This window comes from Papio anubis, chromosome 10 (genome assembly GCF_008728515.1).
Source record: "Papio anubis isolate 15944 chromosome 10, Panubis1.0, whole genome shotgun sequence".
Classification (NCBI taxonomy): Eukaryota; Metazoa; Chordata; class Mammalia; order Primates; family Cercopithecidae; genus Papio; species Papio anubis.
In genome coordinates this window covers 74,372,695-74,393,524 of record NC_044985.1, presented here as the reverse complement: position 1 = coordinate 74,393,524, position 20,830 = coordinate 74,372,695, and the positions used below count along the sequence as shown (strand labels likewise).

Genomic DNA, 20,830 nt, shown 5'->3' with positions numbered 1-20,830 from the left:
GAGAGAAACAGAGAGAGAGAGAGAGAGAGAAGGGGAGAGAGAGAAAGAGAGAAACAGAGAGAGAGAGAGAAGGGGGGAGAGAGAGAGAGAAAGAGAGAGAGAGAGAGAGAGATGGGGGGGAGAGACAGAGAGAGAGAAAGAGAGAGAGAGAGAGAGAGGGAGGGAGGGAGGAATTAGCTAGGTGTGGTGGCACATGCCTGTGGTCCCAGCTACCTAGGAGGCTGAGTGGGAGAAACACCTAAGCCTGGGAGGTCGAGGATACAGTGAGCTGTGATCTCACCACTGCACTCCAGCTTGGGTGACAAAGTGAATCCTGTCTCCAAAAAAAAAAAAAAAAAAGAGATGTAAAGATGTAATAGGCAATAATAGGCAATGACTAACAAAAAGAGAACTCAGGTATTTATATTAACATTAAAGAAAACAGCTTTTTAAAGCAAAATTCATTATTAAAGATAAGATTACTGCATGATACAAAGAGAAACAGACGCTACAATCACAGTAAAAGTTTAGCACACAACTCTTTTTTTACTGACAGAGCAAGCAGACAAAATAGTTAAGAACCTAAGATTTGAAGAACAGAGTTAGTAAGCTTGTTAGAACAGACACATACAGAACACTCTACTAACAACCGCTTAAGATATCATTTCCAAACGTAAAAAACACAGACCACAAAGTGAACCATAACTAAACTCTCAACAAATTTTAAAGGGTTGGCATCACACAAACCATGTACTGTTGCCCTCAATGTAATTAAGTCAGAAATCATTAGGAAAAATAATTAAGGAAAAAAATTACTCATATTTGGAAATAAAGAAACACTTTTAAATAACTCATGGTCAGAAAATAAATCATAAAATTAAAATAGAAAAATAATAACCTCATAACAAAACTTTGGGAATAACACTGAATCAATACATAGTGAAAATTTATACTTTAATTGCTCATATTAGAAAAAGAATGACTAAAAATTAATGAACTAAGCACCCAAATTAAGTTAGATAAGAACAATAAAATAACTAAGAGGAGACACATATATACATGCGCACAGCACAAGCAAGAATAGCAACTAAGCCCACAGCGGCTTCTTCAAAAAGATCAGAGGTGGGCAAGTTTTTTCTGTAAAAGGCCAGAGAGTAAATATTTCAGGCTTTACGGGTCAAACAGCCTGTGTCACAACTACTTAACTCACCATTGTAGCTCAAAACCAGCCACAAACAGTACATAAATAAATAGGCCCAGCTGTGTGCCAATAAAAGTTTATTTATAAAACCAGGAGGTGAGTGAGACTGGGCACACAGACTCTAGTTTGCAGATCTCTGAAAAAGAATAAAATTGGCAAACCTTTGGCAAGGTTGTTTGGGGCAAAGGAGAGATAAGTGTACAACCAATATTAGGTCTTAAAAAACTATAAATAATTTTATGCCACTAAGTTTGAAAACTTAGATGAAATGGACATTCTTAGAAAAATGTAACTTACCAAAACTGACTCAAGAAATAGACTACCATAATTCGTTTTTAAAAATCACCAGGAGGAAAAGTCCAACATTTCAATTGTTAGATGCTGAAATCTATGAATTCTGAGATTGAGAGTTCAGAATAAAACAAGCTAACTTAATAATGTGTCCAAGTATACGGTGTTCTCAGATTCAGCATTCCTCCTCTTTCAAAGGTGAAATTGCTGGCCTCCTCTGACACACTCAGCCTTGACTTCTCAGCACTACAATGGAAACTGACCAAAGCTTGGCATCACTGTTTATTCTATAGGCCTGGGTCCTTATCTTGGTAACCTGCTTAGCACCCCAATGCCTGCAGAATTTCTTCTGCTCAGTCTACAGTTACCGCTGACTACATTCTCCTCTTCTCCTTCCTATCTTTCTAGAGCTCTTTGACTAGAAGCTGCTATCTGCTGACAAATATTCTGTAATGCCAAATTATCTACCTGCTTACATTTCTGAGTATTACAAGTTACTACATTCTCTATTGCCTTGCTGTTCCCAAGTTTTAGTTGCTCTCTCCTCATCCATTCACTGATTTAAGATTGGGGGCACACTGCTTGCCTAGTTTACCACCTACTATCTGTTAACACCCTTTATGATAGATGCAACGCTGCCTGCTGGCTTTTTTTCTGATATTGCTTCTGGGTTTGTCCCTTAGCACCTGCTGAACACCAGCAACGTGAGTGGTTCTAAGCCTCAGAACTCACTCTCTTCACAATCTGACACCTATATAACAGACCGGACTTAGCCAGGTTGTAGGACTACCACTGATTCTTTAGCTTAAAAAAAAAAGGGGGGGGGGCTTCACAATAAGTCATTCCATAATTCTTTATGGTATACATTTGGAAACAAATTATGTTATTATAAATATATAAACAAATATTTTTTTCTTATTACAAGAAAAATAATCTTATGTACTGAACAGTTGAAAAAAACTCACAGGTATAGATAGCTTCCTGAATTTCATCCACTAGTGACCTACATATAGCTCTATATCTTGAAAGATTAAAAGAACAGTATCCACACAATTTATATGAAGAAAACCCTCAGAACAGTGAGATGAAGCCAACAATGAATTAAGAATAAGTCATATATTCCTTATGTGGAAATTGAGTACAAACTAGCAACATTCTTTAATCTCAGGAACTTAGAAGAACTAAAAAAACTTCTGCTAATTGTAAATAATCAGGAGAAAAAAAGTAAAATTCTCATAATACCTAAAAGATATACCTAATAGTACCTTCTTTCAATTCCCTCAGGATTCTGTCATTTCTTCTAAGATCTTAGATATCTACTAGTTTTAAGAAAGCTTCCTGATTCATAAACATTTATCCTAAACTATATTATCGGACCAGATTCACATACTGGAGTTACAAGTAACAAGTAGGCCTAAGTTAAGTTTCAAAAACACAAGCCACAACTTCCAAAGCCCCCACCCCCACATTTCAGCCTACTGGCATTCATTTTGAGTATTTCCTTATTTTGGGAAACCCACGGTCTCATTACTTAAATACCATATGTACCTACTTATCTAAAGAGGCAAAGAGCCCGTCAGCGAAAGCTAAGTGTAAAATAATTCTTTTTAGATTTTTTAAAAGTTGGGTGTGATTTTTTAAAAGTCAGGTTAACTAGGTTTGTTAATCTTTTAGAAATACTTTTACTTTGATAAAAATACAGGTATTTTTGACTCAACTTTGTTGAGTTTCATTGCTATGTTTTAAAAATTATAAGAAAACTAGATTAAAGCATGAAACTAAAATTGCCAACACATTTTGCCTTTTGTTTTTCTACTAATGACAGCCATATAGCCCTTTTAGTGGATTCCTCTACTGGTTCAAAGGATACTCCCAAAATAGATCAAGTCACAGACTGGCTATGACTTAAGTCATTCTGCTAACCAATTATCTGATCTCAAGCTCCAACATTCACGTCTAAAATCATTTATTTAAAAAGATCAGGCTAGGTACAGTGGCTCACACCTGTAATTCCAGCACTTTGGGAGGCTAAGGCAGTCATATCACTTGAGCCCAGGAGTTTGAGACCAGCCTGGGCAACATGGAGAGACTCCCATCTCTATAAAAAACTTAAAAAAAAAAATTAACTGGGTGTGGTGGCACACACCTGTTGTTGAAGCTACTCAAGAGGCTGAGCAGGGAGGACTGCTTGAGCCCTGGAGGTCGAGGCTGCGCTCACTGCACTCCAGCCTGGGTGACAGAGCGAGATCCCCAACTCAAAATAATAATAATAATAATAATAAGCTATGAAATAGTCTTTTTAATTTTTGAAAACACATTTATTTTCCAAGCACTTACTGTGTACATTAGACTCTGTGAATATAAAGATGGAGACATTATCTCTGCCTTGAAGAAACCCAGAGTATACTGTGAAGCACAGACCAGTACACAAATAAGTACAATAAGAAGTTGAAGTTATTGTGACAGAAGTATATGCAGGGATAAAAATGGAAAGGAAAGGTCATTCTATCTGAAGGAAAAGATAACAGAAAACACTTAAGCTTATTCTGGGCTGAGTTTTAAAGATGATGTGTCAACCAGATAGACGAGAAGAAAAGGAGTAAATGTTAAAGTTTATACACACACATAAAGTATGTATGTTATATGCAGAAAATGTTGTGTCTATACACACATATATACACACATGAACTTAAGCAGACTATGTCTACAGTACTTACTATAAAGATAAAAATGTTTAATGCCAAACATCAAACCAAAACGATGTTCAAAGCAAGAATTCTTCCAGCATTCATCAAATTGTTTTCTATGCAAGCTGAGAATTGCTTTAAGTTCTCGCTATTTTTACAAAATTATTTTCTTTAAAAAAAGCCTACAAAAATGTTTTTTAAAAGTTATATTTAAAACCTAGTTTTCTTAATTAAAAAACAAACTGCCTTTCAATTGCAAAGACTTTATGCTTTCACTGCTTAAATTCTGACATTTTTCTAAAAGTCACCTCATACTGTAGTTCCAAAGCTCAAACGTGTTCAAGTTCAATACAAATATACCCCTAACACAATAAACACGGTCTATTTTCACAAAAGAGCTACGTGTTGCTAACACCTCAGTGTTTTTAATACTGCTTTCAGGGAGTGTATCACATTTGCGGCAAACTATTACCAAATTTATCTCTAATGACTAGCAACATGCCACACACACAGAGAAAGAACAACGCGGGCTTTGTACCTCATGGAGCGTGAGATGTTTCCCATCCTTCCTCTTTGAGTCAAATCTGCCGTATATTGCACTGTATTTCCGAATTTCCTCCTCTTTGTGTGGATCATCATCGTTCATCTCAAAGATGTGACCTATCATTTTGGCCAACTTCTTGTTGGTTTTTAGCAGCTCTTTCACTTCGTTCAAGTCACTTTTCGGCAGTGTGGGGGCCATCCGCTCCACACACTCGGCCACAGAGAGCGCAGCGGCAGCATCCAGCGCCTCGCTGCTCTCCTTTGGGGACGCGGGGGAGCCCAGGTCTGCCGGGGAGAGGCTGTGCTCACTCTCGGTGGCATGGTGCCCTTGCCAGAGTCTGGACTCACCAACACTCTGCAGTGCTAGGCTCCCGACCACATCTGACTTCCCCTGTCCCAAGCTCTGCACACAGGTGGTAGCAGCACATTTGGGGATTTTTAAATGAGGTTCCCGGGCATTGCTACTCCTTTCATAACTACTGCAGGATATTCCCAGCCATGTCGGTGATCCCTCTGGTAATTTATAGATGGGTATGCTACTGACAGGAAGGGAAGTCAGCGGCTGATTGAAAAGCCCAGGGTTTGTGACCCAGTCTCTCAAAGCCTTCTGCAGCCTTCTAACATGAAGGGGCTTGCTAGCCATGCCCACGAGTGCCATGATTTCCAAAAACTCCTCTTCTCCTGCTTCACAGAGTTGCTGGACATCATCACCACCTTGTTGGATAAAGGCATCGAAATAAGAAAGTAGATTGGCTTTTTGTAATATTCTATACAGCTGCAACTCCCCCAGGGTCCTGGGTAAGGCCGCAGCCATTACTCTGGATGGGTTTAACCTGCCAAAAAAAAAAAAAAAAAAAAAAGTAAAAACTCATCATACTTGCTTCAAACTTCTTATACCAAATAGGTTAGACTACAGGTTTTAAGAACAAAAACAAGAAGCATCTGCATCGTGACTGCCTGTGAAGGCAGCATTCTCTCTACATACTTTATCTCATTCTGCACTCCTAACAATCTTATAGGTCAGTAACTAAACTGACGTATTTTCCCAAAAGAGAATAACTGGTAAGCGGGAATCTGGAGGTTCAAACCAAGGCTCAAACCAAGGGTTCCATGTCCCGTATTTTTGGCTACATACTTTGCTACTGCCAAGGTATGGACGCAGGTGGAGTGAAAGACAATCAAATTTAGCAGGAGGTAAGAAGCAGAGGATGCTACCATTTGCTGAATACTTATTTTGCACCAAGCAATACAATAAACACTTTACATTACACATGTCTTAATTCTCACAAGGGCCCTGTGACACAGGTACAGTTATTCCCATTTTATTTTTTTATTTTATTTTTTATTTTTTTTTTTTGAGATGGAGTCTGGCTCTGTCGCCCAGGCTGGAGTGCAGTGGCCGGATCTCAGCTCACTGCAAGCTCCGCCTCCCGGGTTTACGCCATTCTCCTGCCTCAGCCTCCCGAGTAGCTGGGACTACAGGCGCCTGCCACCTCGCCCGGCTAGTTTTTTTGTATTTTTTAGTAGAGACGGGGTTTCACCGTGTTCGCCAGGATGGTCTCAATCTCCTGACCTCGTGATCCGCCCATCTCGGCCTCCCAAAGTGCTGGGATTACAGGCTTGAGCCACCGCACCCGGCCAGTTATTCCCATTTTATAGAGAAAAAATGAGCAAGATGAGTCTGGCAGGCAGAGGAAGATAGCTTTCAGTATGAATTGGAGGTGAGAAATAGAAGGTGGTATATTTAGGAATCAAGAAAGAAGAGGTAGAGAAAAGTCAAACAAGTAAGTGAAAAGACTTGGTGATCACTTAGATCTAAGTGAGGAAGGAAGTTTCCCTTTATTGACATTTATTGATGAAGAAAACAGTTACCGTTTATTTGCACTCTGTGGTTTAAGGAGAGTTACAGGTGACTATGAGATTACATCTGAGAGTTCAGAAATCTAACAGGCATTAGGGACACAGAAAAATAAGGATGATGGGATTCCCTTTCAAACACATGGCACTCGCACATGGCACAGGGTAGAATGCTTATGTAGAATGGCCCTGCATGCAAAATAATAGACTAGAATCTAACTATGTATTAGGGAGAGGGCTGTAGGATAAAATAAGGAGGGTGGGTGATCCCTCCAAAGCAGCAGCAGAAAGCCTAAGACAGAGTCAAAGACGAAACATACTTTTAGAGCTCAAGCAAGACAAAGAAGTCTGTTTTTAAAGAGACAGAACAAGACTCAGCAAAGTACTTCTTGACCTCTTAGCAGCCTTTAAAAGTTGTTCACAGTTGCCTGGAGACCTCCCACATACAAAGAGGAGTTGGCCAAGTACTTCCATTTAAGAGAAACAAATAAACTTGTAATCAAACGCACCCTTAGGATTAAAAGTACCCTGTAGCCCTCTATGGAGAAAATAACAGAAGGCTAAAAGAACATGTGCATCAGAGAAAAATGGAAGGCCCACTCTCAACTCTGACAGTATGCAGTAACAGTTAACGGGGACATCCCTGGAAGCCAAGAAGTCACCGAACTTGGGACTTTTGTTTTTTGCCACCAATCAGAATGCTACACAAAATTCTAGTCTCAGCCACTCCAAGCCAGGAGAATAGGTGTCCCTACCACTCTAAGCACTGACTACTGGAAGCCCTATCTCCTGGAACCTGTGTGTCATCCACAATCTGTTTTGACTTCCTCAAATTTTATGTCTCTTTCTTTGCAAGGGCGAGTATGGGCATAACCAGGTTACCTGATGACTTCCCAAAAGACAACAAAGGCTGAATTAGGGCCCAGTAGCTTCTACTAACATCCAGGAAATCACTTGGGGTGCTTTTGAAAAATACAGTTTCCCAGGTGCCTGAGATGCATCTCAGGAGACTCCCATGATTAGGCAAATCTGACAAACTGCACAAGATTCCTACTTAATAAATCCTCCAGGCACCACAAACTCCTACAGGTCCTGTGATGATCCAGGTAATTCTTTAGGTCAACCTTCACATTCATGCCACCTCAGTACTCTTGATAAAAAAACGTTCTTGCATCTTCTAAATCACCTAAAGGAGGCTCTGCGTGTCCTTCCACTCCAGGGAGAGTCTGTCATCCACCTGGGCACTAACTCACAACAACAGAGCTTTCAGGAGTTACAGACCCAAGTTTAGGGCTATATTAAACTACACTATACCAAATAGAAGGCCTGCTATAAAGTGTTGGAAGTGGAAGAAAGGAAACTTACTTTCCTATCATATACCTCATGCAATTCCTCCACAGGCTTTCGATGCAAGAATACAAAAAAAAAAAAAAAAAAAAAAAAGGACGTGTATATACATACACATGATCAAAATAGACTGTGTAAGACACAGAAGTTCCAAGACATGGGGCTTCCCAGTAGTACACACACAGCCTTTTTTTTTTTTTAAATAAGAGGACTGTAACTTTGCAAGGTTTACACGGTGATCAATTAACTCACCATATGTACTTCTCACATTATGGAATAGAGAAGAGATTACATGAGGAAATCTAGAAAAATACTTTTTAATCTTTTTATGAGCAATAAGAAAAAAATATCTATGTTAGACAAATACAAAAGAGAAACTTAAGAACGAAAACACCCAAGCTTATATTTTGTTCTTCTGAGATAAGGCAATGATTTTAGAAAACAATTTTCAAGTTTTATCCTTTTTCATCTTTACCGATTTAAAAAAAATGAAACCCCCTAGTTCTTAAGGGAAAGCCCTCTGTATGGGTAAGAAAGAAGTTATGAATATAATATCTCCATAAAGACTGATAGGACCAAGTGTACATTTCCAAAGCCAAGATAACAGATGCAAGATAACTAAGTAACCGATTTGGTCCTGGAGGCTTTCTAGAGGCCCACACTTACTACTGGGAAAGGAGTTTTCCTACTAAGCTTTTGCTTTAAGAGAATGTTTCAGTTTCCTTCCAAAGCCTGCTGTGGTAATTTAAACACCCACCCCTTCATACATTAACTTGATGTGATTTGAAAGAAAACTTTTAAGAGATTTTCTGTTTTCACAAAATGTGTAACCATTAATGCTTCAACATGAAGGTCAAATAAGTCAAAAGAAAGCTTCTACCTGTATCCCTCCAACCTGAAGTAAATATAAAATGGGTCCTTAACATGTTACATACAGGTAGCTTATAGTATTGTAAATCTACTCAGCTGAAAACTACTGTTACCTGACCTTTTCAAGATATCCTGGAACGACCACTCTGAGTCTGATTTTTCAACGAATTCCAGTTAAGAGAAACCAGTTAACTGCATTCAAAAGTAAACTCTGAGGCCTTGCTGCCAATGTACAGCAAACTTCTACTTCCACTAGCTTAAATGTTCCTCCCCCTGCTCAGTCCAATGAAAAGAATCCCAATGATGTCAGGGGAAGAGGAATTAAACAATGCATTAAGACCATTTGTTGTTGTTATTCACTGATCTTTTACACAGTAATCATTTGTTACAAAACTTTTTTAAAAACTCACTTTGGCTCCTTACAGGGTAGCATCAGTCACCTGCCAGATTCCAACTGTGCTAAGTGAAGGAAGGAGCTAGTCTGGCCCACAAAGTACTGGTCAACTGCTATTTTGCTATGGAAAACAAAATTTCCCTAACAGTCTCCAAGCTGAGATGTGAGGATTTTTTGATAGGACAGAGGCCTTTGTCACTAGGGAAAAGAAGAACCATTCCTTCGAACCTGACTCAGGCCAGCTTGTTTTCTGGGCTCACCATTCTATCCAAACTCTGGGCCTCTCTCTCATTAATCTCTCTGATACATGGTATCACTCCTTGAGATGCTCTTCGCCTTACTTTGGTAATGCTGCATTATTTGTTTTTCCTTCTTTCTCTCATTATATTCTAAGAATTCTCCAAATTTTAATATTGCATCTCTTTTCTATTGTGTGCCCATAATTTTCTTTTGATGATCTCACCCATTTCCAGGCTTTAATTATCCCTATAGGCAGATGACCTCCAAATCTGTATTTGTAGCTTGGACCAGGGCCATGGAGTGGCTCCAAGTGTTCTCAAATCCAAATGCACACAAAGCACTGACTGCTGAGTGAAAAAGATGCCTCACACACGTCTACTTTGCAAATGAAGGTAAATAGACACTTCTGTTATGTAGTAAAATAAAACCCACTTAAAAGTGTAACTGAAGTTTTGTTTTGTCTTTATATGTACTCTCAAAAAACAAATAATAAAAGTAGTCATGAATATTTGCTATTATTTATTTAAAAAGCTATCCTCACACCTGAAAAGTTCAGAACCATCAGCCCAAATTGTTCTTCTAAACCGTAATTTGGCGTTCCACCTGGGCACTGTCAACACCTCAAATCTGATGTGTCTGAAAGCAAGTACATTCTCTCATTTTCTTCCCCTCTTCCAGATTCCCAAGTCCACTTCTTTCCAACTCTCTTAGTTCTTTCAGTTGCACCGCGAGTCTTTCAGTTTCCAGGATTTAAGTAAGTTTGGATTCCGTTTTTGCTTTTGGTTCTTTCTTCCTCAAATCTACATGTCCTTAGGCTACACCACTTCTTTCTCTGCCTCAAAAGCACCAGATTCAACTTTGAAAAAAGCTCCTTCACCTTCAATAGATCCCGCACTGCAATGCTAAGTTTACAAAGTTGCAAACTTCTCCACTAGTGCATAAAGAAATCCAAACTACTCATATAGGCATCCCAGACCCAAGCCTATCTCTTTCCAGCCTTTCTCTGTTTCTTAACATGCCCATATACTTGTTCCAAGCAGATACATTAGGCGTTCCTCAAATATGCATTCCACTTCCCTGCTCCTGTGCCAGGTATCCTCTCTCCCTCCAACCTCCACAGCCTTTCCCAAAATGTCCTTCCCACTACCCCTGGCTGCCACTGTCCTCGCCCTTCTCCCAACTCCACAACACTTTGTCTCTCTCTCTTATATTTTGAACTTATTCAAATACACCATGAACTAAGCCAGTTCCGGGGAACAGAGGAAAGACAGCTCTTCATGGAGAGTCAGTTAACAGCAAGGAGAAAGACAAGCAGCAGAGACTTACATGATGTGGTAAATGCTGTGCAGCTGTGAAGGAGTCATGGCCCAAGGAAGTCAACCTGCCTGGCTCTGCAGAACAAGTCACTGTTAGGTTATAAGCACCCCGAGGGCAGAATTAGGTTTCATTACTCTTTTGTCCCCCTTTATTCCTAGCAAAGTTTCTATGATAAATAACATCTCTGGAAAGGTTGCTGTGCAATGAAACCCAATGTCTGAGTCAGAATCTGATCAGCAACCTTTCATATTCCAAAACGGAGGCCATCTGTGTAAACCGGTATCTCAATGAATTGCCAATCCAGTAACAGGGCATCCTGTTACTTTAGCTACAACCCTTTTCATTCTCTCATCCTTAATACTTGTTCTTTCTTAAAAAGCTATATGGTGCACTCCTATAACATGGCTATTCTCCCAAGAAAGCAAAAGATGCTCTCCCAATACAGGAACTACAAGTGGTTAGTGTTATACATCATGGATCAAGTCCGGCCCCAACACCTGCCTTTTAAGAATTCAAGTTCAGTCATGAGATCCTAGGTCTTTGCTTCTCTGTTCCTATAAACACGGTGTAAATCATCATCAAATATCTATCTCATTAATAATCCATATAGTCAAAGGGATTTATAATCACTGTTCTTGCATCTTCTCCCCTCCATGCTATGGGAATCATTATTATATACACATACACAAACATATATAGCAATACACATATGCACACGCCTCCAGGAGTGGGAAGAAACCAAGGGCAAAATCCTAGTAAGGCTTGACTTATTTATGCAGAAGACTAGAAAGTCCTTCCCCCAACGCAGCCTGCAATTTTTACTTTAAAATTATCTGAGTCAATAGCAACCTCTTACAGACTTACAAAAAATGTGAAAAACCTTGGAAAGAGTTAAGAGCTCATGAGTCATTTACAGATTAAGGTAAATTAGTTCCACCAGATTGTTTTCCTCTTAACATCTAGACAAGATCTGATGCACGTTAATGAAATATTGAGATGGGAAATGGGGACAATGAAAATAGGAAATCTGAGGACAGAAAGACTACACTTAGAGCCTCTGAAGTAGTCCAAGTTTAGGAGAGTATAGCTTGAACGTACAGGGGCCTGGGAGAAGGAGAAGGGTGAAATGGGTACACCAGAGGCTGAAACTGAAAAGGTTTATAAAAAGCAAGAATCTGACTCAGGGAAGGATGAGCCTCTATGTCAGGGGTGTCCAATCTTTTGGCTTCCCTGAGCCACATTGGAAGAGGAATTGTCTTGGGCCACACAAAAAATACACTAATGATAGCTGATGAGCTTTTAAAAAAAAATGGCAAAAAAGCCTCATAATGTTTTAAAAAAGTTTACGCATTTGCATTGGGCCGCATTCAAAGCCCTCCTGGGCTGCGTGCAACCACAGGCCTCAGGTTGGACAAGCTTGCTCTATGCAATTAATTATTTTTGCTTTTATTCTCATCCTAGAACCCAGAACTCAAGCTAAAATGATTAAATGGAGTTCAGCTACACTTTATGGGTTACTTAAGATTGCAAGGTTGGCCTAAGTACTAACTCCCATGTGTGTTTCAAGTTCCAAATGATTTACCTAGGCACATATTAGTAAGCGGTGTACCATATAAATCAAGACACTTTTGGACCTTAGCTATGAATTAAATATATACCTTCTAGTGAATTGAGGGTAATTTGGGAAACTTAAAATGTCATCTCTTACTGATTTGTTTCTAAACTCCGAATGAAGTTGGAAAACAATTTTAGAGCCGGGCGCAGTGGCTCAAGCCTGTAATCCCAGCACTTTGGGAGGCCGAGACGCTGATCACACGGGGTCAACAAGAGATCAGACCATCCCATGCACACCGCAGGAAACCCGCTCTACTAAAATACAAAAAAACTAGCCGGGCTGGTGGCGTGGCGCCTGTAGTCCCAGCTACTCGGGAGAGGTTGAAGCAGGAGAATGGCGGACTCAGCGGAGCTTGCAGCCGCAGCCGAGATCGGGCCACTGCACTCCAGCCTGTGAGCCGACCCGCCCAAAAAAAAAAAAAAAAAAAAAAAAATTTAGAGACACCTTAAAATTTTAATAAAAATTTTCAGTGTGAGATTAAATTTACTTGCCAAAATCAGAAAAAACTAAACCAGATTTATTTTGCTAAATAACTATGTATTCATTTAACTATAATAACAATAAGCAAATACTAGCATTTCATATAATGGCTGGAAATCCTCAACCAACCTACCATCAAGTCATTTAACAAACATTAATTACCCACTGAGTACAGAGTATGCAGGCAATATTTATAAGTTTTTTCACCTTTTCAGAAGTTTCTCTGTAAAAATCATTAAATTAATATACTATGCAAATTAATGGGTCACCCCTAAATACAATGTAGTGAGAAATGACAAACTCTTTGAAAGCTTAATGGTATGTTTTAGCTTTGCGATTTCTCACAAGACGAGGATCACTATTTTTTCCAAGCATCAACTTCTCAAATTTCCCACTTGTTCCATTATTAAGTTTAAGGAGTATATTCTGTTGTATGACTTATTGAACATATCAGATCAGAAAGGGAATTTGCATTTAATATAGTAACTGTACCATTCTATTGTTGAAAAGGATAAAACAAGCAGGTAAGATAAAAATAAATTCGAAGCAAAGGGGCTAGTAACCTTCTATTATGCTCAAGTGGGTATTATTTATGCTATAATATGTTTAGCAAATTCCACAATGAAATATGCATAGATGGGTTGATTACACATTAGCATGATCTTAAACTGTTCAAAACATATTATAAAATGGTCACTTCCATCCAAAACACAGCTTTGCATTTAAAGGTAAATTTTACAAAGATTTCATTTCCAAAAATGCACATAAATAGCACTCACAAAAAACAGCTCCAGGCTTGTTATAATGGAAGAAATGAGTCCTAAGTCTTAGGCCAATGAAACCTGACATAACTTCGGAGGCTAAGGTGGGCTAATCCCCTGGCCCAGGAGTTTGAGGCCAACCTGGGCAACATAGTGAGACCCCGTGTCTATATTTTCTTTAGAAACTGACATACTTCTGTTTTCATCCAACCAGAACTTTAAATATTTAAAGTTCATTAACAAATTCGTCAAAGATGTCCCCCACTTTATAATTTTTTTCTTTCAAAGAAGCATCCACGGTGCAAACCCCCCAAATATTTAATAAACCAATAGGCTCTTAGCTATAGCGTGATGAAAATACCTAATGCTTTCACTGTTTCTCTAAGGAGAATAAACATCTATTAACTTTCTCATACGACAGTGGATGTTATTTGCCACTTACAAAAAAGAGATTGCTCAATTGAATTAATAATTTTGAAATGAGATAAAGTATTTATTAGATAGACCAAGTTATTTACGAGACATATAAGCTTACTAAACGTCCTTGTAACAGCCATAGTAATCCTAAGAATTTGTCATTTGAATTACATTCATAATTAGCAGGCAGAATAAAATAAAAATCTACAGTGCCTCAACGTTTTCATTATTACTATTATTACTGATACCTTCACAAGTAACAGGAGACCATCAGAGCCAAGAAAAAAAATTTTTTTAATAGCGAAACGGCATATTAACTTTAGTGCAAAATGGCAAAAATAATAAAATTGAAACAAGAACGCTTCTTCCAGAAGTTCCTTGAAATTTTCTTTCAAGACCTAATGTTCCAATATCTAATACCAAATCAGGGATAAAAAAGGCTGACCTAGGCAGCCATCTACAAAGTCTCATGAAAATTCTTATTTGTATGTTAATACCGATGACAAAATATATTTTTAAAAATGAAAGGATAGTATTAAATGTCTTAAAGGACACAAATATGGAGGAGAAAAAGATAGCCTTTCATCTAAGAGCCACTTTTACTTGCACTCAGATTAGATCAGAAGCAGCTCTTTCAGGTCTTCAGGAAAAGCTCAACTTCCACCCAAAACAGAAAAAGCAAATCCTATGCATCTTCTCTTCTCATACTTCTCATAATACACAGATTATGAAATATCATAATTGAGTATGTTGTTCAGGGAAAAATTTTCAAAAAAGTGAAAACCTAGGAAGGTAAGTCATTGCGTGAATACTTTAACAACAGCTAAGCATTTCCTACGTGACTAATCTATTTTAAATTCGGTTCCTCTGTTCCTATGCAATCTCATATTATCTATTAAAACTGCCAAAATATTTTTAAACAAGATCTGAGAATTCCTCTTTCAGCTTCTGATCTTTGCACTCCTTGAGTTGGCAGACACGTCACTGGCAAACCAACTGGTAGTGACAAGTTACTCCAAATCGACTCTTTCAGATGAAATTTTAAATTAACAGCCATCCCAAAATTTTCGGTGCCTCCCGAATCTCAGGAAGCGAGGGGTAAGTACATGCAACTCTACGATTCCTCCCGATCACTTGCTGCAAAACTTGGTCTGCAGCATCTACAAATGCATATTCCATCTCAACTATCCCTTTCCCCAATATCCTTCAACATTCAGGCTCATCAGAAGTGTCGTTTCCTAACTCAAGCTTTGGAAACTCTGAGCTTGCAGACCACAAAGATTGGACAGTATTTTCAGGGTTTCTCCATGATAAGGTCACACACACACCTCTGCATCCAAGGCTTGTACGTCCCACATGTTTGCAAATTCCTCATCGGCCTTAGAGGCACAAAGAGTTTCTCGCTTCCCTGCACCTCAGTGCCAAGTTTCTGTAAGCCTCTTCCATGCAAAACTCTCCTTCCGCTTTTAAAAAGAAAACTACATTCGGAAGGGGAGGATACCCAAGAAGAAAATCGAGACGGTAAGTGCAGCACTTTTATAAAGTAAACAAACAAAAAGACCGCCCTGACAAAGGCGACTGCAAAACTCTGGGGCTGGCGCTCACAACCCACATCGCACACCCCCACAGCGCCCCACGGTTCCTCCGAGCGCCGCGAGACGCCCCCAGCCCCCTTAGCAGAACGGACTCGGCACCCCAAGCTTTCTCGGAGGGAAAATGCACGAGTCAGGGCCGCGCTCCCCGCGGCCCTGGCACACCGAATGTCTCCGGGAATCGCCCACACAAGCCCGGGGCCGCCCTCTCCTTCCGGCGGCGGCCGCGCGGAGCCCACTCCCCGGACACCGCCCCCAAAGTGCCCGCGCGGCCCCGCGACTCCGCCGCCCCAAGTTCGCCCGCGGCCGCTCTGCCGCGAAAGCGTCCCGCACTTGGCGGACCGGGAGTGGCGACCGTCCGCTTCGGTACGTACTCAGCCAGCGGCTGCAGCGGTCTTGGCGCGCTCTCCCCGAGGACTGCTCAGCCCCAACTCCGAAGCGACGGCCCCCGGCTGTCCCTCCTCTGGCGGCTGCAGGAGCCGGGACGCCCCCGCTCCCATCGAGGGGGGAAGGGAAGGTGGTGGGCGCGCTCTCTCCGCTCCCCCCGCTAGCTCGGGCCCGCCGCTTCTTCCCGCCCACCCGCCCCGACGGCGCTCGCTTGGCCGCGGCGGCGGCTCCTCCGGGCTGCGGCGCGCGGGCGGCGGCGGCGGCAGCGCCTCCCCCGCCGCGCCCTGCCCTCCCCTCCCCTGCTTTCCCCTACCCTGCCTTCCCCGCGCGGGCTGCACCCTCCTCCCCCTCCCCCGCCCGCCTCCGCCGCCTCCACTCCCCCACCCCGCGCTGTCACATTGGGAGATTCCGCTCTTGCTACATTCGCCGCTCCGGCTCCCGCCCACGCGCGGCCGAGTGACGCAGATCCCGGCGTGGGCCGCCGCCGGGCGGGGGCGGGGGCGGCCGCTGGGCCCGGGGCTCGGCCCCTTCCCGCCGCCCCCTCCGCGGAATCCGGAGGGCGGCCCATTCACACGGCAGCTGGGAGGAACCAAGTGGGCGCCGGGAGTGGGCGGCTCCCGCGAGTCCCGCTCCGGGCGCGGGGAGGGGACGACCAGGAGGGAGACGGGTGGGGGACGCCGCCTCGGGCCTGCTCTCCAGCTGCGGAGTGAACTGGGAAGATTTGCAATTAAAAAAAAAAAATTATGTGTGAGGTTCCCGATATAGTATTTCAAAGAGCACACCCGCCAAATCCAACATCCCCTAGGAGGCTGACTTTAAAAAAAAAAAAAAAAAAAAAAAAAACCGCGCCGGGCTCCCCTCGCCCCCGCAAGCTCGGGGCGGAGGCGGGGAGGCAGGTGGTCCAGGTGCGCCCCTGCCCCGGGGGCGAGGCATCCGGCGGGAGAGTGGCAGCGACCGCACAGAGGAAGGGGCGGCAGGTGCGCGGCGCTGGAAGAACCGGCGGCTGGGAGAGCATCTCTGCCTCGCCCATCATGCCCCCTCCTCACCTCCGCCCTGGCATTGGGACCGGAGGAGGAGGGAGGAATAGAACCAGAGAGTCCGAAGTACACCTTTGACAACTGTCGAGCTAGCCGGGTAACTTAATTCCAGCCTTTTTAACCTCCTGAAAATCTGCCTTTTATTTTATTGTTTAATGTTTTCTGTGTCCACGGTGTAGAAAAACTACGGCGCTAGTATAGTGCTAGTGTGTGTTAAATTAGAGTTCCCAAGGCACAATATAGAATTTTTTGGTTTGCATAAACTTTGCTAACTGGAGTATTAAAGCACCTTCAAAAATGTACTTAAGCTGGCCAGGGCTCACGCCTGTAATCCCAGCACTTTGGGAGACCGAGGCGGGCGGATCACCTGAGGTCAGGAGTTCGACACCAGCCTGGCCAACGTGGTGAAATCCCTTCTCTACAAAAAATACAAAACTAGCCGGGCGTGGTGGCGCATGCCTGAAATCCCAGCTACTCGGGAGACTGAGGCAGGAGAATCGCTTGAACCCGGGAGGCAGAGGTTGCAGTGAGCCGAGATTGTGCCATTGCACTCCAGCTTGGGCAACAAGAGCGAAACTCCGTCTCAAAAAAAAAAAAAAAGTACTTAAGCTATTGCCAAAAAATTTTTGGAAGTCTATTTTTTAAATCGATATTTCCATTCTTTGCAAAAAATGGAAAAATTAAAGAATTTTAGCATTGTGTTCTTGAAGATTAGAGAGCATTCGTTAATATAAAACTACTGCAAACACAGGTAGAATCCCATTTTAACATACACATAAAAATTCAGTTTTATAGGAGGCCATTCCCACATCCTGGCTGGCCTCCCAGAGTGTGCCTACTTCGCTGATGGGGATACAAGGCATTCTTTGAGATGGGAAATTCTTCAAACCACATCTTTATGTTGCAGCAATGGATAGGATGATGATGATATTGAAAGAAAAAGACTTTAATAAAGTACAGAACCTCTTTTTTTTTTTTTTTTTTTTTTGCGAAATCATGTTATAGAAATGAGTAATGCCACAATGGTATATATATAATTAAAGTTAAATCTTTTCAATGTTAGTGACAGGTTTTGTCTGGAGTAGTTGAGTTGATATTTCAAAAGAGTAAGTCTGCTTAATTCCTGAAATTCTTCAACTGCAGAAATCACTGCTGGAAGTTTCTCTTAGTCTCCCTAATTGTCGCGGTTTTTGCAGCTGTGGATCCTGTTCTACTAAAGAGAAAGGTGGTTATGTTAAAGAAGATTGAGCCAATTTCTTGGCTGGTGGGGAAGGTAATGTTCAGGCAACGAAATCTGCAAAATTCTCTTCTAATTCCTCTCTGGAATCTTGATGTTTTGCAAACATTGTTGGTTCTGAACAGCTAGAGAAAAAGAACTTTTTTCCATAAAGATGTATAATCACTGATTCATGAGTTACAAAATTAGTAGTCTTACCTGAACTATTGAGCCTTCAAGTGGAATTGTTTCCAGAGTTGGAAGAAACAACATTAAATCCTCTTCCCAAGCTTGTCTGTGTCTGGCTGAACATGATGCTGAAAAGGAAATGTGTCAGGGCAGATAACTTTTTCTTCTGACTTGTAACTGATTTCTACAGTTAAACAGTGGAATCTATCCTTGTTTGTTTTCTGGGCACATTTAGATAGTGTATTCTTCCCACATTAAGAATGGCATTTTTGGCCCACTTTACTTTGCCTTAAACGCCCTATGGTGCTGGGGGAAGTGGTGGGAGGAAGGAAAATGAAGGAAAGATAAAATTTTAAGCTTTTAAGCATCCAATTCCATATATTTATATGACAACACTGTAGTCAATATGGTAGCTCAAAAAGAACTGAAGCATCGCCTGTATGTGAGACAAGTCAGACGATGGATTCTTTTTTTCTACCTTACCAGTTTTTGTCATTCATGCCATCCCTAATACCTCCTCTGGACTCCAGCACACACACAGTCTTCTCCCACTCCCACGCCCTGAGGATTTGTTAGAGGAAAGCAAAGAGATGCACATTCCATCCTGGAAGGTAACAATTATGGTGTCTGATTATCCTCTGAAGGCCCTCTGGAAGAGATCAAACAGTTTCAAGGCTTCAGTGTGTTCTTGGAGGCATCCCAGACAGGTGTAAGAATGTGGTAACACAAATAGTTCCCATTCAGACCACTTTGGATATCTTTTGTTAAACGTCCATGCAATAGTTTTGGTTTCTCCTGGTGTGATTTTATTATAAATACCTGTACATTGAAGTTACTCATTTTTTCAGTACAGCTTGTTGAGCATCAAGAATGTGCCAGGTTTAGGGCTGGATGCTTGGAACACAAAGACAAGTAAGTCATGGATGGTTCCCTGCCCCCAGGGCTTTGCTATAAAACAGTGAAAATAAGGAGAACAAAGGGAAGTCTAAAAGACAAAGGAAAATGTTTTGTCTCTGTTTATAGTTTTTATTATCTTTTCATGCACTCTAAAAGATGAATATAAAAACGAATTACTGAGGAATGAGACTACATTATTTTTGTAATACTCCTAATGCAAATCACAGTAAAATAAAAATAATTTTCTTATAAATGGAAAATCACGTTTCATGTTACATTTCAATAAGAGCCTAAAGGACATGGATGTAATTTCCAAGAAGGCAGAATTTTTTATTAGCTATGGCATTTTATTAACTGCTGTAGCTTCAGTGGCTAGAACACTGGCTGACGCATACTAGTCACTTAATAAATATTTGTTGAATAAATGAAATGGAAAACATGAATAACAGTTTTTGTATTTTGTAGATGTTATTAGCATGAATTGTATTTCCTAATAGAAGTGTCTAAAATATGTGATACCTACTTCTGATTAAATATATAACATTTTCAATAAAATATTAAGAGTTAGAATATATTTTGAAGCAGTGTATAAATTGTGAAGTAATTTTAGAATGTTGTAAAGTAATTCATATTAGATTTTCAGGTACAGAATTTCTTTTTAAATAAATGACAAAGTGTTAATAAATACACCAGATTCTGAATTTTTAACACCATTTGGAAAGTGGCCTGAGAAATATATCAAATTCTGTTTTTTATCTATTATTCATGTGTTTATTCTTAGCTCTCTCTCTTGCAAATATCATCCCAGGCTTATTCCTTATCTATAAAAGTAAGGGCAAGACAGAGCTACTTCTGATGGCTTAAATAAATATCACTTGTACAGTTTGAAATTTTGAAAACACTTTTTTAAAAATTTGAAAGCCTTCTTTCAGGTCGTTGACTTGGTTTTTGTTTTTTACCTGTTAGGAGTAGATTTGGGAGAAGCTTATTTTACAGGCCTGTTCATAATTTTAATCCGTACTGTGGAGTGTGTCACAGGACACAGCCAGATCACCAGATGTATTTCCCTTCTCAGAAAACCAGATTTCCCCTCTCAAGTTGTTGTTGTTTAACTTTTATTTTAGGTTGAGGGGCACATGTGGTTTGTTACATAGGTAAACACGTCACTGGGGCTCATTGTACTGATTATTTCATCACCCCGGTATTAAGCCCACTACCCAATAGTTGTCTTCTCTCCCCCTCTCCCTCCTCCCACCCCTCACACTCAAGTAGACCCCGGTGTCTGTTGTTTCCTTCTTCATGTCCATGAGTTCTTATTATTCAGCTCCCACTTGTAAGTGAGAGCCTGAGGTATTTGATTTTCTGTTCCTGGGTTAGTTTGCTAAGGGTAACAGCCTCCAGCTCCATCCATGTTCCCACAAAAGACATGAACTCGTTCTTTTTTTATGGCTGCTCTCAGGTTTAAAAATTAAAGAAAAGGAATAATTTCTTTCTGCTTCTGAATGGAAGTTGA

At 41.0% G+C, this 20,830-nt stretch overlaps 1 protein-coding gene across 13 annotated transcripts in view; it reads right to left on the bottom strand.

The window, feature by feature from the left end:
* NAB1 (NGFI-A binding protein 1) overlaps window positions 1-20,473 on the bottom strand; it is a 47,274-nt gene extending 26,801 nt beyond the window's left edge. The window contains exons 1-4 of one of the 13 annotated variants that reach the window (XM_031651421.1): window positions 19,240-20,473; window positions 18,904-19,069; window positions 18,451-18,548; window positions 4,697-5,534 (exon numbers count right to left, since the gene is read on the bottom strand). In XM_031651421.1, the coding sequence (XP_031507281.1) occupies window positions 4,697-5,515 (819 nt within the window). In that variant the 5' untranslated portion in view covers window positions 5,516-5,534; window positions 18,451-18,548; window positions 18,904-19,069; window positions 19,240-20,473. Of the gene's footprint in view, window positions 1-4,696; window positions 5,535-10,735; window positions 12,530-15,327; window positions 15,867-15,965; window positions 16,250-18,450; window positions 18,549-18,903 lie in introns of those variants that run through there. The other 12 variants (XM_031651422.1, XM_031651423.1, XM_031651424.1 and 9 more) reach the window with 12 other exon arrangements.
* Window positions 20,474-20,830: the final 357 nt, after the last annotated feature.